We start from the raw sequence: 25,490 nt of genomic DNA, 5'->3' as shown, positions 1-25,490 counted from the left end.
ACCATATTTACTGGCAACATCTATGTAGGCCTGTGGCTAATATGCTGACCATTTTTCTCCTGTATGATTTTTTTTTAAATCTTTGTCTAATGAAGGAGCCAGTGAAACTTTGAAAGCCTGCATAATATATTTTATGCTTTGGAGCTGGCCCAATAAAGGTATCGCTGCTAGTGGACTTTGTCGTATTTTGCTGCACGGCTAACACATCTACACCTGAATATTTTAAATATGGAGAATTTACCCTTTTTAAAACTGGCACTGGCATCCTTTGACCAGTCAGTAGGTGGTAGCAGAGGAGAGCAAGAAGCAATACCAGAACTGCAACAGAAGCAGTGAGAAGCAGGTAAGATTTTAATATCTAGAAGTTGTTGTTAGTTGTTTCAGACTCATGAAGACCCTGTTGATGAGACATTTCCGAGACTCCCTGTCCTCCACTGCTTTACTTAGATTCTGTAAATTCATACCCATGACCTCCATAATAGAGTCCACCCATCTAACATGTGGCCTTCCTCTTTTTCTACATCCCTCCACTTTCCTAGCATTATTTTTTCCAATGAATCATTCCTTCTCATGATGTGGCCAAAGCACGACAGCCTCAGTTTGATCATCTTGATTTCTAAAGAGATTTCACACTTGATCTGTTTTAGGACCAATTTGTCTTTTTGGCTATACACGGCATCCTCAGCACTCTTTAGAAGAACCTTAAAACTTTCATTTTAGATTTTAATGTATCCCTAAAGCAACTAGGCAACTACAACCCTCCAGATATTTTATGGTTGCAGCTCCCATAATCTCTCACCCTTAGCTCATTGGACTGAAGTTATAGGCCACAAGCACTTGGTGGGCTACAAGTCTGCAGCAGCTGCTGCTGTAACTTGGGCGGGGTATAGACCGCCAGAAAGAAGTGGCTGATTGCCGCCTCTCTTCTCCGCGTAACCACGCTGCAGCATCCAAATTGCGTGGTGCGGCTACGCGGAAGCAAAAGGACCGCTAAAAAGCGGCTCCTTTTCGCGCCGCCGCAAACTGCCTGCGGTGGCATGAGAACGTTGCTGCAGCGCACGCCCATCTGGAAGGCACGCGGCAGTGACGTCACAGCTGTGCACGCTGTGTATACGGCGTCGCACAGCTGTGACGTCCTGGTGACGTCCTAGGGTTGTGGGGCATTTAGAAACGGCGCCCTGAGGCAACCCTAGCACGTCACCTGGACGTGCTACGGGGCCCGTTTGTCCAGGGCCTTAGTTACACTTAACTTTATAGGACACTATTGAGATAGATGGGATATCATGTAAAATATTGACAAATGGATTCAGGTCCTGTGAGGGTACACTAGGCCAGCTGAAAAGGCCAGAGTTGAGTAGCACTGTTTGAGACAGCACCAGGTTCTTTGAAGTATCAATTGAAGGAGTAAGGGGCCGGTATCTGGATTCAGATATCCAGCAGTGCAGGGACATTGGAGACCAGGGTTTGATTCCAGCTTGCCCATGAAAATTACCTTGTGGGGATATAAGATTGCACCCTCTGACCCCTTCCCTGACTAAGGTCTAATCCACTCTGCAGAAATAATTCAGTTTGAGACTGGCACGGTGATAGGGAATTTGGGAATTATAGTTTATTGTGGTATTAGAGCTCTCTGACAAAGATGGCTAAATGTCACCAAAAAAAAAAAAATTCCCAAAAAAGAACCCCCCAAATTCTCTAGGACTGAGCCAGGGCAGTTAAAGTGGTCTCAAACTGGATTATTTCTGCAGTGCGTTTTGGACCTTAGATGTAATTACCCTTGCATATATAAAAGTGGTGTCAGAAATGCTATATAAAAGTACTTATTTGAATCTCAGTATTTGCATGTTGCAAAGATTGCAGTCCTATGAAAACTTAGGTCTAAAACACACAGCAGAAATAATCCAGTTTGACAGCGCTTTAACTGCCCTGACTCAATGCCAGGGAATTCTGGAACTAGTTTTGTGAGATATTTAGCCTTCTCTGTCAGAGAGCTCTGGTGCCACAATAAACAATTCCCAGGATTCCCTAGCACAGAGCCAGGGCAGTTGAAGTGGTTTTGAAGTGGATTATTTCTACAGTGTGTTTTGGACCTCGGTGTGTGGTATCACTTAGTGTATTCTCTGTCAGTGTATGGAGCAAGGCACTTGCGTGTGTGTATATGTGCCTTCACTTTGCCTGTTGACTTATGGCCTGTCATCTTATGAATTTCTTAGGGTTTTCTTAGGCAAGGAACACGAAGAGGTGGTTTGCCAGTTCCTTCCTTTGCTTACAGCTTACCACTCCTAGTATTTGTTGGTCTCCCATCAAAATATTAACCAGGGCTGACCTTGCTTAGCTTCCAAGATCAGTTGGGATCTTGTGCCTTTAGGGTATTTAGGCCCTGGCAATGGCTAGATTGCAAAAGTGGAGAGAAACAACTTGGGCAATAATAGCAAAATCACAGAAAATAATACTATGAAATTCTTCATAGCCCAGGAGCAATGAAGAATTCAGGTGAATCAGATGCTATTATTCCTAGAAATTATGATGAGGCTGTCACAAAATACCATCTATGTTTTGGGAGTCTTAATAGCAACAAATTTTTGATATGAAGATGCAGCAAAATTAGAACACATTCCAACTAGGGCCTGGGACAGATCGCCCCAAAAGGGTGGGCTGGCGATGGCCTGTTTCCCTCCGGAGGGACGCTGCAGCAGCCAAACTACCCGGCGTCCCTCCAACCCAAAAAGAACCCAGAAAAACCGGGTTCTTTTTGGGTCGCTGGGCATACCTCGTGAATGCGCCAATGCCAAGTGTTAACTCGTGACATAAGTGACGTGCAGCAACGTCTATATGCTATGTGTTGCTTATGTCGTGCTAAGGTGCAGGTCCCTAACCCTAGTATCAGTGGCAGCACGGCACTTCAGGACCATGTGTCCTGGGCTTAGGAATGCCCAAAAAAAGCTCATGATGGAGCTTTTGTGATCTTCTCTGGCACTGCCATTTCCCTTGCACCATGTGCCATGCTTCAGGATCCAGTATTTAGCATGGTACAGTAGTATGAGTGCTGCACAAAACAAGGTTCAAATACCAACCGGGCCATGGAAGCCTACCAGGTGACCCTGGCCAAGGCACACTCCCTCAACCTCAAAAGAGGGCAATGACAAAGTCCTTCTGAATAAATCTTGTCTTAAAAACCATGTACCCATTAGGATTGTCATAAGTAAAAAAATAACTTGAATGCACACAATAACAACAACAACAACACAGTACAAAGGCATCCCTAGGATTAATCCCTGCCTATAGGCACTGAAGTGGGGGAAATGGAAGAAGTATGCATAAACATATACACATCCCTTGGATTTAGCAGGAAGGCAGTCAACTTGTATACTAATAGTCTTTTCAGAAAAATTATGGATTCATACTTAAAAATCTTTATTCTATTCTGTTTTGCAACAGAACCACTTTTTTAGATGTGGCCACAGAGCTTCCAGTGTTTGCATTCCAAGATGTATGAATGACAGAGAAAATAATCTCCCTTGACACAGATGAAATCAGAAATATATTTCTAATGTAGATTAAGATACACACACTCGCTCTCCTCCTCATTCCACCATGAGATTTAATCCTACATAGAGGTTGAGCTAGCAAAGCTAGTTCTAAATAAATACTGTATCAGAAAAACAAGCTTTGGGAATGAAGAGAATTAGACTGAAGTAGCAAAGACTGATATATGGAGAACCACTGTGGTGTAGTGGTTTGAGAGGTGAACTACAACTCTGGAGACCAGGGTTTGATTTCCACTCAGCCATGGAAATCCACAGGGTGACCTTGCACAAGGCACATGCTCTCAGCCTCAGGGGAAAGCAAAGGCAAATCTCCTCTGAAGAAATTTTGCCAAGAAAACTCCATGATAGGCTCGCCTTAAGACTGACTGGGTGACTTTGGGCAAGTCACACTCTCTCAGCCTCAGGTAAGGCAATGGCAAAACCCCACACAATAAACCTCCTTTAGGTTGCATAAGTTGGAAAGGCACTTTGAAGGCACACAATACACAGATCTCCATAAGCAGGAAATGACTTGAAGGTACACAACAAATAATTTGTATGTGAAGTTGAAGGCTTTCACAGCTGGCATCCATAGTTTTTTGTGGGGATTTTGGGCCATGTGGCTGTGTTCTGGAAGAGTTTATTCCAGACATTTTGCCAGCATCTGTGGCTGGCATCTTCACAGAAGTAATTGGTGGATGAATAGATTACCTTGGAATTCCAAAATGTCCTCCATTTTGAGCAGGATTAAGAAGCATGAATTTATATTTCTATTTGTGTTTTTGACTTTTTCTTTGCTCATGTCCTCCATTTTTTCTCTCCAAGGCCCTTCATTTCGAGGTGCCTTGCCCTCATCTGCCGTTGTGACACTCTGCAAAAAGAGAGAAAAAGTAAGAACCCAGTATTCAGAAGAAGAAAAAATAGTGTATCAAAGAAAGATTGCGCTGAACCTTGGAAAAATCAAGCTTGCCCCAAATAAGGTCCTTTTATTTATTTTATTTTTTTAAAAATACTTTATTAAACAAAATTAGTACCAACAATTTTACAATTCATAAATTTAACAATTAAACCAACATATTTTCTAACATTATTTTGTTATGTATTGTTTCTTCTTCTTCTCTTTTATACTTCCAGATTCCACATAAGACCCTTTTAAAGAGATCTTGTAGCACCTTGGAGGCTAAATGAAAGAAAGAAATTGGCAGCATGAGCATCTGAGGAAGTAGATTTCAATTGACAAAATGCTCATGCTGCCAACTCCTTTCTTTCAGTCAGCCTCTAAGGTGCAACAAGACCTCTACATCCTGATTCTACAAACTAACACGGCTCTCTCTCTCTCTCTCTCTCTATATATATATATAGTAAAAAGGCTGATATATGGCGCCTTCCACCCCCGCCCTTGACTTGGTTCGATCCAAGCAAGAGCCTTCTTCTGCATTCTGAAAAATGGTACAGTCCAAAGAAAGGGGGGGAGTGAGTGAGTATAGACGTCCCACTCAGTTTTGAGGAACGTCCTTCCGGTAGGAACCAATGTGCCAGAGTCACACGTCACGCCGGAGCGCAAAAAGGGAGGAACCACCCCTCCCTGCAGCCTCAACGGGCCTCCTCCTCCTCCCCCCACAAGACGAGGCTGCGCGCGCACCTCCCGCCCCTTAATTAAAGAAAAAGGGGGAAGAAAAAAAATGAAATGACGTTTGACGTAATCACGTCGAGCCTCGCCTCGCTGTCCAATCCCTGCGCGTTTCACATCGCCGCGGGCGGCTTTCCTAATGAGAAACGGGTTGCCATTGGCTGCCGTCGCCCACCTTTTCTCTTTCCCAGGGCGGAGAGAGCGAGGGAGCAAGGCCGCTGGAACTTAAGATGGCGGCGCTTGTGAGAGTCGGGTGCTGAGCGACCCCCTTTTTGGCTGCTAGCGCTCCGCCGCGTCGGATATTACTGTCCTTTTGGCCCTTTCTGGAGGAGGAGCGGAGGCTCCCGAGTGTGAAGGAGTCCCCCTCCGCCGCCCGCTTTCTCCTCCTTCTCTTTGGGGAGGACGGGGAGAGACCCAGAGACAGACATGACCTCCATCCACTTCGTGGTGCATCCGCTCCCGGGCACCGAGGACCAGCTCAATGACCGGTGAGGCCCCGGAGGGGAAGAAGGGGGAAGGAAGGGAAGGGAGCCCTCTTCAGCTGCAGGAGCAGCTTTGCCCCCCCACAGCAGCCCCCCTGGGAGGCGGAGGCGGAGGCGGGGAGGAGCCCTCCATGCCTGGGAGAAGGAGGAGGAGCAGCCGGTGGTGTCACTTGGAGGGTGCAGGGAAGGCCCCAGGGCCCCCTCCCCAAACATCCACCTTTGGGCAGAACAGGCATTGGTTCATTTATATGTGTCATTATAGGCCACCTTTCTCCCCCGAAGAGACCAGACTCTGCTCACAGATTATTTTAAAGAAGAACACCTTACGATAAAATTTAAAAGGGTTGAAACCAGCCTGTGTCCTTTGAAAATGTTGGAGAGAAGGGAGAGCGGAGAGGCCCCAGGGATTGTGGATTTATCAGCATTTCACATTTCCAAATATTTAATTTTTATTAAAAATACATTAATTTTAAAAAAATCTTTAAAAGCATCACAGTTGACCGAATTTTCACTTTGAGCCCATGAAACTATGCACATGTAAATACGCATAGGCTGCGTGTATGATACTGTAAGTTAAAGGTACAATTTTAATTGTGCTAGTTGTTTATGTCACAACTATTAGTGTGACCTTCAGTGATATATGGCAGTGCTACCATTGATGAGTAACATCAGTGGTGTCACTTGAGGGGGGAGTGCAGGGGATGAGGCCCTCGCCAGGCAATCCCATTGCCCCCCAAACATTTACCTTTGGGAAGAAACAGGCTGTGGCATTGGCCTGTGTCTCTTGGAAACATTGAGTGGGGTGAGGCTCAGTGGAAGGAGAAAGGAGGGACCCCATCAAAATGCTGGGGTTGGGGGAGTGTAGCCCAGTTTTGTGCCCTCTGCTCCTGGGGTGACCGGATCTCCTCACCGCAAAGGGAGGACCAGGCACCTCAAAATGTAAGATGTTTGAGGGAAAATGGAGGACATGACCAACAAAGAAAAGCTTTAAAAAACACTCATATAAAAAGCAGGGCATTCACAGAACAATTGAGGGCATGATCAAAGCAAAGCTAAAAACATTACATCTTGTCGATTTTTCATTTCAAGCGCATGACGTTTGATGTGTTAATGTTTAGGTCGTACGTATGATATTGTATTTTTAAAGTAATTTTAATTGTGCTCGTTGTTTATGTCAAACTGTGTTACCATTACATTCAGTGATGTATGGGAATTACGATTTATGAGTAACACTAGTACAAAAGGTATGACTAAAGATTCTGTACGGTGTAAGATGGGAGGAGGTCAGTCGGAGGGTGACATTGGGCAGTAAGGAGGAAGAAGGTTGGAGGGGGAGCCTTGGAAGGACCCCCTTTCCCCTATAAAATTAGTGGGGTTGGGATAATGTACACTGGCTTTGTGTCCTCCACCCCCAGAATGACCAGAAGTCCTCAATGTAGAGAAGGACTGTGCACCTCAAAATGTAGGATGTTCAAGGAAAAATGGAGGGAATTGCCAAATAAAAGCTAAATAAACCCAACTCATGCCAATTTATGCTTCATAGCCATGCTCAAAATGGAGGACATTTTGGAATTCCTCCTGTACAGAAAGTTGAAATGTAGGGCATATCCTGGAAAAGGAGGACATCTGGTCACCCTGTCTATCCCCCCCCCCCCAATATGCTAAGAGCCTAAAGTGGGATTGTCGAGCACACGTGCGTGTGTATAAGATGCTGGTGCATGAATGGGTGCATGTACTTTTCTTGTTATGGATGGCACACAGGTGACCACCTGTCCTCATCACAAAGGAGGACCAGGCACCATAGAATGGAGACGTTCAAGAAAAAAGTGGCGTACATGACAAAATAAAAAGCTAAAAACACTCATATAAGTATAAAATCCTGTGTCTTAGTCATGCTCAAAATGGAGGGCAATTTTGGAATTCTTCGTGGGCAGAAGGTGGAACTGTAAGACATTTCCTAGAAAAACGAGGATGTCTGGTCACCCAGGTGGCATATTGAGGAGTGCAATGTTGTTGTTGTTGCTGCTGTTGTGTGCCAACAGGTTGTTTCTGACATGGCTACTCTATCATGAGGGTTCTTGGCAAGGGTAGTTTAGAGGAGGTTTGCCATTGCTTTCCCTTGAGGATGAGAGAGTGTGACTTGCCCAAGGTCACCCCCAGTGAGTTTCCATGGACTATCTGGGAAGAAAACCCTGGTCTCCAGAGTTGTAGTCGAACACTCAACCACTATACCACACTAGCTCTCCACGTGTTTGTGTATCTCAGATAGTCTTGCTTCTTTGGTGTACTGAAGTTTCGTTTTTCTGTTCTGTATTTAGAACTGGCTTTGTTAGCTCTACCTCTGTGTAGGCCTTGTGCAAGTCTCTCAGCCTCAGAGGAAGGCAGTGGCAACCCCCTCGCCCTCTGAACAAATCTTATCCACAAAAACCTGTGATAGGGTTTCCATAAGTGGGAAATGACTTGAAGGCACACAACCACAGCAATATTTCAGGACACAATTCACTCAGTTCACCAGAGTTTATCATGAAGGTAACTTTTTTCTGGACACATATTAATTGGTTTCTGAATGTGCAGAGCATGGAGGTGAACCTTGACCCTTCAGCTCCTTTTCAAATAAAACCTCTGCTTGATGGAGGGCTTGGGGGGATTCCATGCCTTGTTGGAATGTGTTGATATGGCTCTCTCCCATGAAACACCCTATTTCTTGTTTCTGTATATGTACTGTATTGAGAACTGCTGGGATTTTTGAACAGTAGTTGACAGTTCACTTTTGGGAATGTTACAAGGGCCTATCCAAATTTGCACAGTTGATTTCCAGATCATACCTGAAGGAAATTGCTAATCATAACTAGAGATGGGAGAAAAAGAAACAGGAGTTGGAATTCACATAACGTTAAGATGGGAAGTGCAAATACGAACTCATAAGTAAATGTATTTTGGTGTTTTATCTGATGTTTATTGGGTTTCCTGGGGAGCAACGTAGAGCAGAAATAGTTCTAATTATATTGGGATTGGTGGCCTTGGAATAGTTGACTGGAAGTATAATGGAAACATAATTGAAAGCTTAAATTGCTGGGTATTTAAAGTTCATTTTAATATTCAGGTTCCTGCCTCCCCAGCCTCTAAAGGGTTTTCTTACAGATAACCTGCAGATGCAGCTTCTCCTTCATTTACTAAATATCTGAAGAGATAGACAACTTATTAGATTAATTTGTGTCTCCCTGAACATTGTCCATTGTGTTGGAATTGTACAGTGCAATGGTGTGTATTCAGAAGTAAGGCCCTGCTGTGCTAAGTGGGCCTTTTTTCCAAATCAGTTAGCATAGGGTTGCAACCTCAGTTGTGTGTCTTTAAAATATTACTGAAAGAGAGCATGTAAAGCTAAATGGTGGGTGGAATGGAATACGGTACATGAGTATGAGGATTGCACCTCCTCTAAACCTTTACTTGCCTATATCTAGATTAGAAAGGAGAAATTTCTTGATGGGTGTGTTTTCTTTCTCTTGAATGACCTGGTGACACATTTTACACTGCAGAAAGTGCCATGTGCTGAGAAGAGGGATAGCTCTGAGACTGACAGCAGATTCAGTACAACCTATGAATGTGGCATATTGTTTCTGAAATACTGTGGCATAGTGGTGGCAATAAGACATTAAGGGTGAGATGAATGCATACGCATTTTGATTTAATTCTATTACAACTATAGATTAAAATAATATTCAGAAATAAGTCCCTCTGGTTACCGATCTTCCTATTAAATATGATTATGATTCAGCTGCAGTATTTCTTATTCTCTGTAGAGGGATTGTTTATTACTTTTTTGAGAGTTAAACATTTACAAATATACAGTTTTTCACTTTTCATATATATTTGAAACACTTTTTTTACTGTTCCAGTTTCGTAAACAATATTCTAGCTGTTTTCTTTCAGATTAAGGCAGACGGTGTATGTAAGTGTAGTGTTTATGAAGTTGCAATGCTAAAAAGAAAAGGTTTTCATCTAGCACTAGGCTCTTCCATGATGCTGTTTAAGATGTCATCACTGATTGAGTTCTGAGTGTTTAAAACATTTTACAAAATGGTCCTTAGCAGCTAATAACTTCTTAGCCAAAATTTATGATTTCATAAATTTATTAAGTTTAGACATACACATTTTTTCCAAATTGTAAGTTGTAAAAATATTTATTTGATTTAGTTATGCTAACCATTCATCAAGACAATTTTCTTATGTCAGTAAATCATTATAAATGTTTGCAAGGATGAAGCATATTTTTGTGTTTCATAGAGCCTTTGTTCATTGTTCATAGTTGTAAACAAACTGAGGACATCATGGTTGATTCTCCCTATGCTTTATTATCTTCACAACATCCCTGAGAGGTATGTTTAGGCTGAGAAGGAATGACTGACCTAGGGTCACACAGGCAGTTCATGAATGTTTAGGGTTTGCACTAGGAGCTTACAGTTCAACAGCTGTGCTTTTGATAACTTGTATTTATAAAATGGTCCTAATTAATTGATGATTAAAATCTCACTGTTGCAAAACCAGATTATTTTTCAGTATTTATTGCAGACCTATCCTTAAAAATCAGGGACAGATGAGTAATGTTAATTTTACTCTGAATCATAAAGATGTTTAATTTCGCATACATTTTTGAGTCAAAGACTTGAGATCTTGATTACTTACCAGAAATATATCTTAACTGTAGTGAAAAGATGATGAAGATTGTCTCTATTCATGAGCTATTGTTCTGCTCTGAATACGTTCAGTGACTGCCTTCCCCAGGGCTTCAACAGGATTTCATTTCTTTTTTACAGCAGAGAAAGCAGATAGTAGAATGAAGAGAACTGGAGGTTCATAGCTTAGTGCATAACATTTTGAATAAACTAAACTGGTGCTTCATTCTGAAGGCAAGCCTACCTTCTCTACTAGATTTTAGATAATTCTGCTCTAATATGTTTTGTGTCACTGTCTGGGGCAGCAGTTATTTGCTGACTTGCTTGATCAGCAAGTGTTAGGTTGGCTGTTAAATTGGGTTATTCTGCAGAATATGAAGATGCACACACCTTCAGTGTGAGAACAGTGAAATTAGAATTTAAATGTGCGTTATCAAACAAGACTGGTATATAGCTACTTTTTCACTTTGTGTAATTCTGTTCCCATGGAAAAAATGAAGTATTACTGTCAAAAACTGCATTTTCAATTGGAACAATTCCTTTGTTCCTGAAATATATGCTATCCTATGACTGTCATTGTACAGCCATAACATTGTGGGTCCTCCTGGTCCTATTTGTTGTAGCCAACCATAATGTGTGGTGGGGGCAGGGAAATGCAGAGTGTCTTGGTGTCGTAATGTGGGATAAGTGATACTGCACATCATGTGGGAATGATGTGTATCCCGATAAAGGAATCCAGCTTCATAACATTCCAGATTTTCCCCTGCTGCAGGGCTGGGTGAAGTGCATCCAATGTGCCACAGATGAACTTCCTCCCCCTTTTTTTTGGCAGTGTCCAGTGCTTCCCCCGTTAAAAAAAAAGTTTGACAGCTGATGTTTGACAGCACACTACAAAACCCATTATATTTTATGGGGAAAGGAACTAAATGCACCATGTCGGAGGTTCATTCCTTTTTGTTCAGAATCAGTGATCAAGTATAGTCATTGTCAAGTTAATTAAAGTCATTGAATATATACGTTTAAGCTTTATTTTTGCACGAACATAAAATGAACAGTACTGAAGTATAATTCAAAGACATAGCTTTGTTAGTCTCGATTGGTATGCAAAAGGATATTGTAGCACCTTTGAGACTGAGAGAAAGAAGTTGGTAGCTTAAGCTTTCTTAGACTGAGTCTACTTCATCAGATGCAGGGCATGGACAGACATTTATACCCATGAATGGTGGAGGAAGTTCTTGGAATATTATGTTGCTGGCTGGGAACCAGAAAGGAGATGTGGTATACTAGGCAAGACAGACCTCATGAGGCTGGTGTATTTACTAATGTTCTAATAATGTGTAGCATACCAGGAAACCTTGGCCTCTATTCTGCTCACTCTTGATTGGCTGCTGTTTGTGGATATAGCCCATTTCTGCTGGTTATCCCCTTGAAGTTTTTTTTTGTTCAGTGAGTTCTGTTTTGAGATGGAAGATGGAATGCCCAGGAAGATTGAAGTGTTCTGCAACTAGTTTTTGTGTATGCCCATTCCTAATGTCTTATTTATGTCCATTTATCCTCTGACCCAGACTGGTCTGTTTGCTCAGTGTAGTGTTATGAAGGACACTGTTGATAGAGGCAAGCATATATCACGTTAGAGGATGTACAAGTGAAAATACTTTTAATATTGTTGGTGATTAGGTCCTGTGATGATATTGAGTAGATGTGTGGGCAGAGTTGTAGCAAGGTATGTACCCATGCTGTGTATCCTCCTGTAGGTAAACAGCTGAGCTTTGGAGTCTGTCTGTAGCAAATAAAGACTTGAGCCCACGACCCCTTGAGAGGGTAACATTATTGTAGTTCATTAATGATATGTGTGCGTGATTGCAGAGATTGCAGTTGACAGCTGTACGTGACCACTAGTGGGGTCCTGCTATTTCTTTTCATTGATCCATTTTTAATAGATTAGACCTGGTACAAGTCTTGCCTTGTTGATTTGTTTGTTTGTTTTTTAACTTCATATGGTGGGTACTGTAGCTTGAGGTATTTTTGTTGTAATTCTATGAGTTTAGCAACCTTGTCTTGTGGATTTGAGCAAATGCAATATAAACTATGGCTATAAACTATGGATTTGGTAGTGTGCTCAGGGTGGAAACTGGAGGCATGCAAGTATGTGTGGTGGTCAGTGGGTTTATGATATATTTATGGTTAGCTACCGTACAGAGCAGTATATTAGGATCTAATCCAAAGTTGTGTATGAGAACTGATCCCAAGATCCTATGACCTCCCTCTGCCAAAAGCTTCACACCCAACTTCTTCATGGTATTTTGCTGTCCAGGGGTGAGCAGCTGCCAGGGTGGGGTAAGGGCCATCCTGCCAGCTGCATCTTCTTCCCAGGAGCGCTGGAAGTGATGCAAATTTTTTGGCTACCAGTTTTGTTCTTCCTGCATAGAGGTGAAGCTTGGTGGAGATTGTAAAACTGCTGCATTTACAATGTACTGTAGTTTTAGGTTGTTCCAGGCCAATTTGGGGTGGGAAATCATCTCCAAATTTGTTCCTTCTGGAGGACCTGGAGAATCAGAGACCATATGCTATTTGTGTTCTGTGCTTTCGTACTGTAGACTTTGAATTAGGTCAAGAGTAAAGGTGGGATGGAAATTTAGTTGAGTTCCTGTTGAAATAAATGAGCAGATTGCCATTGTGTTATTCTGCTGATGGAAGCTAGGGAATAGTGGGGTGGTAATTCATTCTGTTCTTGCACGCTTAAAATCTGTTCTGTCGGGCTTGGAAATTCTCCAGACCAGTTTTTCAAGCACTGGGTGTGAGGAGGTTGGAGAGGAGGGGAAATTTTTATTGAATATGGAAAACTTTTTGCTCCACATCAGTGCATTGCATCTCAAGCTATATGATACGTGATGTGGGCAGATTTTTTCCCCAGTGTGTAAGAAACTCATACTGTATTTATATTAATTGGCTGCAATTGTTTCTTTCTTTCTGGAAACTTGCCAACAGAGTGAAGTTGGTCCATGGGTCACCATTTTGTGTAGACTGCTTTAACAGGCATTCATGAGCATGAAATAATGTTTCAAGAAGAGCAATAATAAGAATGCCTAATAATAATATATAAATAATGTGTCTATGCACACATGACAAACTGGATAAGTAAGGGGCTCTACAGACAGGCAGCATGTAGCCACCCCTTTTAGCCCCAGATTGTTGTCGCGACAACCACATGCCTTGGCAGTGATCTGCTCCTTGCAGGGAGCAAAAAAGAAGCCACGAAAAGCAGCTTCTTCTTGTTCCCTGGAAGGGGTGTCATAGGCACGCCGGTGCACCATGATGATGCTCTTTCTGTGCAGTGCCATCTGGACGCTGCACCAAGGTACGTCATCATGGTGCATGCCACGTGGACAGGTGCGCATCAAGATGGTGCCTGGGCAGTGTGGTTAGGGCTTTGAGCGTGTGGTCTGTACTGCCCCTTAGTGGGTCTAGAGTTTATGCAGGCTTGTGCACATTACATGCATAAGTTTCATTCATTATGGTTTTCTATACTACTCTGGTTTGGAATTTTCCTATTTCCCAGCTTTATTATATGATAAATCTTCACCCTTACTATTTGTGTAGGTCTTATCTAATCTATTTCTAGTTTACCAAATTTTTTCTTAAGTTATGATGTCCCAAATTGAAGACAGCCAGCCAAAATAAAGCTGCTTCGAGTCACTTTGTAGGTATGGTATTTCAATGATACATGCATCCTAAGAGTCCAAAGGCCGCACCAAAGCCACGCTCCAGTCCTAAGGACTGGAGTGCAGCTTTGGTGAAGCTTCCAGACTCTTAGGACTCATGCATCATTGAAATACCATACCTCCAAAGTGACTCGAAGCAGCTTTATTTTGGCTGTCTGTAACAGGCCAAGGGAAGTCCTGAAGTGTTCTGTAGTTTTAGTGTTTTCATGTATTTGATTATGATTAGGTTCTACAAATTTTACTGGCTTTGGTGGCAACTGAACATGTATTATTGCTAGAACCCTACCTTAACCCATATGTCTGGATTTTATCCCTAACTTTGCAGTGCATTACACAAAATAAATGTGTGGGGTATTTTTTAGAAGTGTGCTGCTCAAATGTAAAGAACAAAAATAAGCCCTGGTCCTCCTCCAGTGGAATGTAGAGATGATGTTGGAAGCACCTTGCAAGCAAGCACAGTTAGAAAACAAACCTCAAACATCACTCCAATAATACAATAATAATAAAACAATCTACACTAGGAATGCAGAAGGGGTGGAGTCAGGATTGTACCATTAGTCTACCATCAGTAATATTGCCTACTCTATTCTCTGCTTTTGAAAGGAGCCTGGGGTTTGTCATACTTGTCAAAGAGCATAGGGACATCTGTTGTGTGCATAATTGTGGATATACCATATATACTCGTCTATAAATCGGGAAATTTATGCTGAAAAATTGACCCCAAAATCCCAGGTTGACTTATTTACGGGTCAGTATGGTAATGTGATAGCAGCTCTTTCAGATTTCCCATACAGTCGGCAGAGCAGTTTATTTCTTTCTTGCGCCAAGCAGAAAGAGTCCTGGGTGACTGACTGATTTTAAAGAATTCCTCTCCCACCTGCTGTCTGAGGAGTGAAGGATGAAAGGAAAGCTGAAACAATGAAGCAAAAAGCATCCATTTGTCTCTCTTACTATACGCACACATACACACACTGAAGAAGCCTGACTTATCCATGTGTTATAAATGTAACATTCATGTTTTATAAATGTAACAAATTGTTACACAAGTTAGGAGTGTGGCTGCACCAGTGTTCCCATTGCTTGATGTGGTCAATGGTATGCTAAGCTTCAACCCAATATGATTCCAGCAGAGTAGAAAAAACTCCACAGTTAAGGCTGGATTTAATCATTGCACATAGCACATGGGAAATTATACACACAAGGTCTGCAATGAGGAACTGGTTGGTTCAGTGGAAATGGTGTTGGATCCCTGCCTTTCTTTAGTTTTAGAAATTCATTTCTGCCAGGCTCTACAGGAATCAGGCTCTAATATCTGTACAGCTTAAACATGTGTAAGAATATAGTCTTCACATGAGCGGTTGCACACATGAAAGAACACTCCTAATAGATATTCAAATGGTGCAGGGAGACATTAGTGACAGGACTGCATGGCATGTTTTACATTGAGGAAGGGGGACTACTTAGCAGATTGTAATTCACAAGTTCTGCTATATTTGTAACATATTAGGCTAGAGGTGCTATTCAAAGTAGCAGTCTGTGGACCAGTGCCACTCTGCAAACCATTGTCTTCTGGTCCACTGTGTGTTTCTAAGATACAGTGAAATACTTGTAGGTGCTGGGCACAAATATTGTTCCAGTAGATGGTAACTGGGAAGAAAATGCCTGGTCCACCTCATCGGATAGTTCAAAAAGGACACATCGCTAGGCTAAAGGATTTAGTTCAGGGTTGCATTAGAAGGTATTTCTCATGTTGGAGTTTCTAACCAAGTTTCTCTGGACTCAACCATGGCATAATAATCCCCCTTCCCAAGTAGTTTTACCTCACAGGCTAAATTACCAAGAATATTTCTCTTTGTTTCAGGAGTCTGTGTATTATCAGGTAGCATATTCGGGCTGTTACTGCTGATTCTTGAGACTAGTGCTTGAAAAACAGTGCTGTTGATGTAGAATTCCCTAAGGCACATTTCTTAGTGGGAGGATATCTGCTGCTTCACAAACAGTAGCTTTCACTGCTACTTTGACAGAATTAGATATAGTGGTGCCTCGGGTTACGAAATTAATTCGTTCCGTGGCACCGTTCGTAACCCGAAAAGCCTTCGTAAGCCGAATTGCCATAGGCGCTAATGGGGAAAAGCCGTGATTCCGTGCGAAAAAGCCGAAAAAAGCACCAAAAGTTGGGGAAAAGCCGCGATTCCGTGCGAAAAAGCCGAAAAAAGCACCAAAAGTTGGGGAAAAGCCGCGATTCCGTGCGAAAAAGCCGAAAAAAGCACCAAAAGTTTTTTCGTAACCCGAAAAAACATTCGTAACCCGAAACAATAATTCCCTATGGGATTTTTTCGTATCCCGAAAATTTCGTAACCTGGGTATTTCATATCCCGAGGTACCACTGAACAGGTCTGATACAACCGTGATGAGGAGTGGTTGGATATAGACCTCAGGCTGGTGGGTCAGCCTTGTTCTAACATAGGACCTGAGGGGTTCATGCGTGTTCTAACATAGGATCAAATGAAAGTAAAGTGAGTATGTATACTGCAGAGATGGAGAACATGCCCCTCCATCTGATGTTTCATTGCACATCTGAACATCACCATCACTGACGATGCCAGGTATGTCTGGCATTTGGAGGGTCATAAGTTGCACACCAATTTATTGATTCTACCTCCTTGCTGAAAGTGTACTTAGTTTTTGGTCGGTTTTTTGGGCTATCTGCCATGTTCTGGAAGAGTTTATTCCTGATATTTCGCCAACATCTGTGGATGGCATCTTCAAAGAATGCTGGCATGGAAGTGAGTGCAGTATATATACTGTGTGAGCCTTGGTTAAGAGGAAGTGATTTACATGTTAATCTGTGTGTTGGTCTGCTGTTGAATGGCAAGGCGTCAGAGTGTCCATTTAATTAGTGATCCATTGTCTGCTGGGAAATCCCCCTGACCCTGGGTGGTTTGCATTTGCACTTGTTGGGTCTTGATTTTGGTGTTTTTCAAGACTGGTAGCCAAACTTTGTTTACTTTAATGGTTTCTTCTTTCCTGTTGAAGTTGTCCAGGTGTTTCTGGATTTCAGTGGCTTCCCTGTGCATTCTGTCCTGATAGTTGTTGACATGGTCCAGAATTTCAGTGTTTTCAAATAGCATTTTATGCCCAGGATGGTTTATAATGTGTTCTGCTACTGCTGATTTTTCTGTCTGACCCAGTCTGCAGTGTGTCTTGTGTTCCTTGATTCATGTTTGAACACTGTGTTTGGTGGTCCCTATGTAGACTTGCCCACAATAAACAAACTGTTCTAGAACATAGCCACATAGCCTGAAAGACCCACAAAAAATTATGGATGCCAGTCGTGAAAGCCTTCGATTTCACAATGTAGTTCTTCTCACCAATAATGGAGTATATGAATGTGTTTAGAGTTGCTCAAGCAAAAGAATAAGTGCTTACTAATAAAAGCAGAGGATTTCCATGAGTCAGTCCTTTCATTTATTACTTTTATATTGCCATTCATATATTGGGTGCTTTATGAAATGAAGTAGGACAGATCTCTTCCTCAAGAAGCATTTAATCCACAATTTAATGTAGAGAAGAAAATAGGAAGGGAAGGTGAGCTAAATAGATTTTTATTGAGATTATGGATTTTCCACCTTTTGTTGTGGATTTTTAAAAACTAAGAATTACAGGAAAAGATGAGATTTGAAGAGAAAGTTGAAGGAAGTAACATTGGCATCTCATAGTTGTTTTGTGGGGTAGTTTCATCTATAATACTCAGGTGGAGTGGGACCAGGAGAACTTTAGATCAGCAAAGGTACTGGAGCTGGAATAGGACAGGATTTTTTTTCTTTGAAAATTAAGATGCATTTATGCTACATCTAGGAGTGGTCGTTACAATGGAAAGTAGTCATTTAAGTGTTTCAGTATGAATTCCAGAATGTAGTTTTTATGTCTCTTAAAATAAATGGGAAATAACTGTTCCCTTTTTACTTCGGTCTGCATGAAGCTGTTTACTTAAGTAATTTTCTTCTGAGCATTCTATTTTTAAAGGTGTTAATTTTTTTTAACCAAACAGTACTTAGTATTTATATCCTATAGTGTCTTCTGGACATTTCAGTCCTGTTCAACCACTGCCCTGGGTTCTGAGGTTTTGCTAGCTCAGAAATTGGTTATATCTTTATAAACTAATCTGTGGACTGTATGATAAATTCTGACAAGAAATGTGTTATTTGGTATATGCTTATAGATACTAATTGATACTTTGTCTTCTTTTTCAGGTTAAGAGAAGTTTCAGAGAAGCTCAACAAATACAATTTAAATAGGTGAGATGGAATTAGTGGGTGTTACACCAAGGGGGAAAAATAACCTGACGTGAAGGGAAAATAATGTGAGGAACTCCAACATTGCTACATCATTGTAACTGACGAAGTGGATTTGACTCTATGAAGGCTCATTCTAAAATAAATCTGTTGGTTTTAAAGGTGCTGCTAGATTCCCTCTTCTCCCCCCCTCCCTTTTTAGGAAAAACCTTTACTGTTCACATTTGAATCACTTGGGTAGGCAGATGGGGGAAGGAGGACCCAGGAGCACATGTACTTCTCACTGTCCAATATGGATGTGGTTTTATGTTTGACATTCCATTGGTGTCCAAATTAAATACAATTGGATCTACTAGCTTAAAGAGGGGACAGCTCATAGGTAGCCTTTTTTGTTCTGTGTGGAAAACAATAACAACACTTAAAATCTATGATACTTTGATTTCCACCTGAGAGGGTAAGGTCAGGATATCTTGAAAGAGTACTTCTTCCTTGGAAGTCTTTAAGCAGATGCTGAATGGCCATCTGTCAGAGATGCTTTGATTGTGAGTTCCTGCATGACGGGGTTGGGCTGAATGGCAGTTGTGGTCTCTTCCAACTCTATGATTCTAAATAAATAATGGAGAAATGATTATAGACAAGTTGCCAGAAAAAAAGTAGCTGGAAAGCACATTTTAAAAACTAACTGTCTAATTATAAAGACATTTTGAGAATACAGTGCTCCCTCGGGTTACGAAATTAATTCGTTCCGCCGCCGATTTCGTGCGAAAAAGCGCCGAAAAGCACCAAAATTTTTTTCGTAACCCGAAATAACCTTCGTAACCCGGAACAATTATTTTCAATGGATTTTTTTCATAACCCGGAAATTTCGTAACGTGGGTATTTCGTATCCCGGGGTACCACTGTACGTAGTTTAAATGCAATACTGTATAACGTTCTTTGTTTTTTCTCTAGTTTTGCTCGTTTTCTAAATTTAATGACTAGAAATAAGTTATTTTAACTAATACACATAAGTCTTTTTGAGGTGTTATATTTAAATTTGATTTACATTCCATATGTCACTTTTATTTCTCAGAGTACAAAGTGTTTAGAAATATTACACATACTCACTTTGTGTTTTCAGCCATCCTCCTTTGAATGTATTGGAACAGGCTACTATTAAACAGTGTGTGGTGGGACCAAATCATGCTGCATTTCTTCTTGAGGTAAATTACTCAATCTATTTTCAGAAACAATATTATGGTCATATAATTAAGCTTAATTTACCAAATTAAATAAATTTAATTAACTGCTGAAAATGTTATTTTTGAATAAGTTAAGTATAATATTGTTTAAATAAAGTTGCTCTTCTTTTTGCATCTAGGATGGTAGAATCTGCAGAATTGGCTTTTTAGTTCAGCCAGACAGACTGGAATTGGGTAAACCTGATAATAATGATGGGTAAGAGCCACTTTTGTTCTGTATTAGAATATGTATCTAATCTCTTAAGACAGTTTTTATGGAAATAATTGTTGCTTTTGAACTGTTAATTGAATTGAAAATAAACTTGGTTGATGCAAACATTTTTTAAATATGTGTCTCAGAATGGTGAGCTGGTGAGGCTTTAGTAAGCTTAGCTAAAAATTAAGACCAAACTACTCATCTATTTTATATTAAATAATTAGAACTGGACCTTAAAATATTTAAAATGGTTAAACCATTTTAAATGACAACAGCAACAAAATCTCAAATATCCCGAATGATCAAATTTGAGATTATATTTCCCTTTATAATATTTTTTGTATCCATGTTTTTATTTGGCTGAACATTTTTTTCTTCAAAGGCTGGTATCAGTTTAGTTCTTATAGGGGTTTAAGCTAAGTATCATTTTACAGTGTCTCACAATTATATTAATTTATATTCTAATCCATATTCATTCATTTAGACATACACTTCCCAGTTTCTCCATGACTGTTGGTACAAGGGTTATTTTTTAACAAAATAAAAATCATTTTGTCATGAATCAAATGTTCTAGGCATGCTTTGCATGCTTTTTCTTTTTTCATGTTAGATCATATTCTGCAGCTAAGTTCTGAAGATTCCCCAAGGGTGTTGCTTAAGCTGGTGTGTTACCAGAATAAGTCCCTGAGAATTTAAACCTGGGATTCCAGGCTTTGTTCTTAACCCATTTGGGATTGTATTGTGACTGATCTACCATTTTTTGCTTTCAGTTCAAAGTTGAGCAGTGGCTCAGGGGCAGGAAGGACATCCAGGCCAGGCAGGACTAGTGATTCCCCATGGTTTCTGTCTGGTTCTGAAACTCTGGGCAGACTGGCAGGCAACACCCTTGGGTAAGTTTTGATAGGGTTGAGGCTGCAACCTGTTTGTATCATACCTGGTTATGTGTGAATACACATAACATTGTCTCCAGTATGTATGAAAACCACTCAAATGCAGCAGTGGCTTAGCTTAGTTTTTGGCAAAAATAGTATTGAAAATAATCTTGTATTGGTCAATGAAACCTAGAATTTGAAACAATCAGCATTTGCTTTAGTTATTATACAGGACATGCTGCTTTTATGTAGTCTAGACTTTTCCCCACTGATTGTTTTAGGGAAACACAGCTGAGATAAAATGTCACATGTGTACATTTTTTCCACAATGGTGCACTAATATTAAAAATACACATGAAAAGATTTATAGGAAGAAAGTTATGCAGGCATGGCATGGCAAGTGTTTTTTAAAAAATGTTACCTGTCCTTATGGAATAAGCCAGGGAACTGTAATAGTTAAAACTGCCTCACATTTGTAATAGCTGTATACTATTTTCTTTTGTGGTGATCTAAAATGTTCATCTACTTTAATTTCAAGTTCATTAGCTAAAATATCTGAACAGCCTGTTTGGGCTGTATTAACAGTAATTAAAATATATTTAAAAACAGGTTATTGCTCCATTCAGATGGAAAAATACAAAATACCTTGCACTTCTATTAATCCAAGTATTTTAAGAAAAAATAGATTTTCACTAATTTTACAGGAAGGATGAATATTTTAGAGACAAGTCATAATTTCTGCCAGTATGTTTTCCTTTTGATAAAATTATTTTTTTCAAAACTGCTGTACAAAAAAGATGCAGTTGTATCAAACATACTAATTTCAATTGAACAAATAGTTTCCTATGATTAGAATGTGGTGAACAATAATTGCATTTAAAGAAAATCTTGTATGGTAGTTTACATGCATTGACCTGTTGCCTTTTAAAAAATTCTTCAGAAGTCGATGGAGCTCAGGTGTTGGAGGAAGTGGTGGTGGATCCTCGGGTAGATCATCAGCTGGTGCTAGAGATTCTCGGAGGCAAACAAGAGTTATTAGAACAGGGCGTGATAGAGGATCTGGACTCTTGGGTAGTCAGCCTCAGCCAGTGATTCCAGCATCAGTTATTCCAGAAGAATTAATTTCACAGGTATGAGCCTCTCCTATGAGTATTTCAGAGATAATGTGGTTGCCTCTTGCATACCTTTACTGCTGCAAAAAGTATTCACCATCTATCGCTCATTCAGTGAGCAGAAGATCTCACTGCTTTAGCTGCTCATGAATGTGTATTTTAAAACTTATCTACAAGAAAATATGGTTTTGGAAATATAGCCAGTTTATACTATATATATGCATAGCCCACATTTGTACCCATTCTCCTTTCCCCCCTCCTTTTTGTGTCTTCCCTTCCCTTTAAAAAATCTAATAACAAATTTTAAAAAATGAACATTCATTTTGGAACATCCAGAGTTTCTCTGGAAAACAAGTTGTTTGGATGCGTTTTAATATTTTTCAACACTTAATTTCTTATGTCCATGTATAATAGAGAAACAATATGATGGTTCTGTGCCCCTGTAATAAGCAGAGGTGTTTCTAACAGTAGAAACATGCAAAAACCAGAATATGTCTGCATAGAATAAAGTCAAGCTGACATTCACTGAGGCCATGGCCTTGGACTGAAATATTTGGACATGCTTTGAAAAATACCTGGACAAATTTTTAGTGAACAAATAAAATTCAGCCTTGCCAGTTATGCTTTCTTCAGCCATTTTTTCATGTTAAAACAGTTTATCAAGGATCTGTAGGTAGAATATGGAATTTTGAGGGGAAACAAATCAGTGACAGAAGGGTTGGAAAAGAGTTTAGCATTTCTACATTCATTTTCTGACAATAACAAAACTCCTCATTCTTTCCTTGGACATTTTTCTTACTGATCCGGCATTTCCACAGATCATTGGTAATTGTTCTGAGATTACATGCGGCTTCCAGTAACGCCTGTAGATAAATGTGTTTAGACCCTGCTAACTAGCATATTTGTTTCATTTTTACTGTTACCCTCTTCAAGGCTACTATAAGTTGAGAAATTTATGCCTGAAAATTGCCCCAAAAATCTTGGGTAGACTTATAGAAGGGTAAATGCAGCAATAGTGATTAGAAAGGTCCTAGAGCAAGCAAGCCTGACACCCCAATCTCCACTGAATTCCTCCCCTTCCAGTCCATTTGCAAATTTCCCCATTCTATCGGAAAAAAATCCCCTTCGAGAAGCACTTGCCTGGTCCGTTTGCAAGGCTTCCCTTCCCTGGTCCCCTTTGCAAGGCTTTGCTTCCCTGTCCGTTTGCAAGGCTTCCCTTCTCTGGTCCCCTTTGCAAGACTTTCGTTCCCTGGTCCCCTTTGCAAAGCTTCCCTTCCCTAGTCCCCTTTGCAAAGCTTCCCTTCTCTGGTCCCTTTGCATCCTATGGGGAAAATCCCCATTGAAAAGCACTTGCCTGGTCCCTTTGCAAGCCTTTGCATCCTATGGGAAAACTCCCCATTGAAAAACACTTGCCTGGTCTGTTTGCAAGCCTTGGTTTCCTATGGAGAAAACTCTGCATTGAAAAGCAATTGCCTGATCTGTTTTGCAAGCCTTTGCTTCCTGTGGAAACAAATCTCCATTTAAATCCACTTGCTTCCTAGAGGTCCAGAGAAGGAGACAGAGGGACGGAAGTGGTATTTCCCCTTTTCCATTCTTCCTTATGGCCCCTAAGTTTTACCCTCGACTTATCCACGGGTCATATCAAAATCCAGGATTTTGACCCTGAAACCTTCTCTCGACTTATACACGTGTATATACAGTATATGTTTTTCCTGTTTTTTTCCTCTTTCCCCTCCCACTTCCGTTGCAGTACTAAATATGGTTTGTGCCTCTTCTTGCTAACTGATGTCTTTTATTGATAAACAGAATATTCATTCTGTTATGTATCTTTCTTCTAAATTGATAACAAGTTTATTCCTCAACTTTATTTCTGCCAGGAAGTATTTATGCCATATATTGAATGGTGATATAGCCAATAGAGCTAGGTAACCCTGGAGAACAATAATAACTGGAAGTGATTTTAGTGTATTAAGGTATATTTACCCTGCTTTATCTAAGATGTACTACAGGTAGTATGAATTATTATTGCAACTACATTACTACTATTTAAATTACAGGAAATTGCTGAAATATATAAAACAAGTTTCAAAATGCTAACGTTCACAGATATAAAAACATATTAGGAGACTGATAATAACAGAATTCTCTCTGTCTCTCTGTTGCTGAATGCCATAGCTCTAAGACCATGAAATCTAGATACATGAAATTTGGCATGTGTGGACCATACAGCTCTGTACCTATGGAGATATTTGTGGTTTAATGTGCACTGATTTTAATTAATTTAAATGTGCCTGTGTGTCTGAAGATTGCAGTGCTACCTTCAGTCACTAGGTGACAGATGTCTCTAACCAGTACATAACTTTGCAGTCAGTGCTGTTTAACATTAATGAGACAATAATCTATGTGTTGGAGTTACCTTTCCTTTGTACTGTGGGACAGCTCCCAATTATGAAGTGAGCAGATGCCTTCTTCATGGTGCTATAGAGATGCAGTGGTGGGGGAATGCCAATGGTCATCATTTCACTCAGATGAGGGCTTGAGGGCATTGATGTATCATACTAAATTAAATTTTGTTGATTTAGCAGTGGGAAGTTTTGGTTGGCCTGGGGCCAAATTTTTCCTTTCAGTCCTGCCAGGCACTGTATGCCCTGGCATATAAAATTTGTCCCTGGAAAACTGCACTTCCTCTTACACACAAGGTAAATGCTGAGCATGACCTTCTTTTACTAGCACAGTTGTTCTTGTAGGAGGCTGAGGGCTTTTTTGCTGATGCCACTGCAACACCAAATTTTGGTGCCAATTTCAGGACAGTTTGGGGGGTGCAAAATTAGGATGGGTGGAGTGGCCTGTAGGCTGCATTTGCCCAATGATAAACCAAGAGCCAGTCATTCTTACTTGTGTGAAACTGGCTATTTTAGGTAGTTTTGAATAAAGGTAGGATGATGTGAAAGAGAAGAAACATGCTGAAGGTTTGGCATGCCCAAGCTCCAGGCAATTGGCTTGGAGATGGCAAAATTAGTGGGGTTGCCTTTGGTGTGGAAATAATGTCACTTTTGGCCTTTCTTCAGAGAGATCTGACTGACTCACAGACTACCTTGCATTCTTTTATAGTGTTGGAGTGCATCCTTTACCACTTGCCAGACCCCTGTGGCATAGGCTGCACATTCTTATTCTGTCTGTAGTCCTGAAAAAATCATTATAAATAGTTGTTAAGCATATCCTCCAAAGGAGCTTCACAGAAGTTATAAACATGACTAGTGAAATGGGAAGTGTGAAATCGAAAAAAGTAGTAAATCAAAACTGAATTGAAATCTGAATATAGAGAAAAGTTGGTGGAAAGGGAAGAGGAGAAGAGGGAGAGGTGAGAATAGGACCTACTTGACAGCATAGAAAATGAAAAGAATAAATCTACATTTTCAGTTTGCATCTTTGGAAGAAAGACTGATGAAGGGAGGTGAATGGGTCTGTCCTTATCTCAACAAGTTGCTGTAACAAAATATACTATTTTGTAGCTAAATAAATGCTTTATACAACCTATGAACATAATCCAAAACCACTGTTCACAGACCACTTGCCCTTCCTAGTGTAGAATTACATATGTATCTGCTTGTTATGATATAATAATAATATTATAATATTCTGACTTAAATTTTGATTTTTGCATTTATTTTCTTACATATTGAGAACAGTATTCACTTTGATTACCCTGGAAACATTTCTTCCAGTAAATAGAAAAACAA

The 25,490-nt window shown here is 40.4% G+C and overlaps 1 protein-coding gene across 1 annotated transcript in view; it reads left to right on the top strand.

Moving 5' to 3' along the window:
* The first annotated feature begins 5,354 nt into the window (after positions 1 to 5,354).
* Positions 5,355 to 25,490, top strand: part of LOC121929150 (E3 ubiquitin-protein ligase UBR5-like) — a 92,494-nt gene continuing 72,358 nt past the window's right edge. The window contains exons 1-6 of the mRNA XM_042464461.1: positions 5,355 to 5,645; positions 18,288 to 18,332; positions 19,450 to 19,531; positions 19,690 to 19,766; positions 20,537 to 20,656; positions 21,579 to 21,768. Coding sequence (XP_042320395.1) covers positions 5,584 to 5,645; positions 18,288 to 18,332; positions 19,450 to 19,531; positions 19,690 to 19,766; positions 20,537 to 20,656; positions 21,579 to 21,768 — 576 coding nt within the window. The 5' untranslated portion in view covers positions 5,355 to 5,583. The remainder of the gene's footprint in view (positions 5,646 to 18,287; positions 18,333 to 19,449; positions 19,532 to 19,689; positions 19,767 to 20,536; positions 20,657 to 21,578; positions 21,769 to 25,490) is intronic.

The sequence above is a fragment of the Sceloporus undulatus genome, chromosome 4 (genome assembly GCF_019175285.1).
Source record: "Sceloporus undulatus isolate JIND9_A2432 ecotype Alabama chromosome 4, SceUnd_v1.1, whole genome shotgun sequence".
NCBI classification, from domain to species: Eukaryota; Metazoa; Chordata; class Lepidosauria; order Squamata; family Phrynosomatidae; genus Sceloporus; species Sceloporus undulatus.
This window is presented reverse-complemented; position numbering and strand designations above follow the sequence as displayed.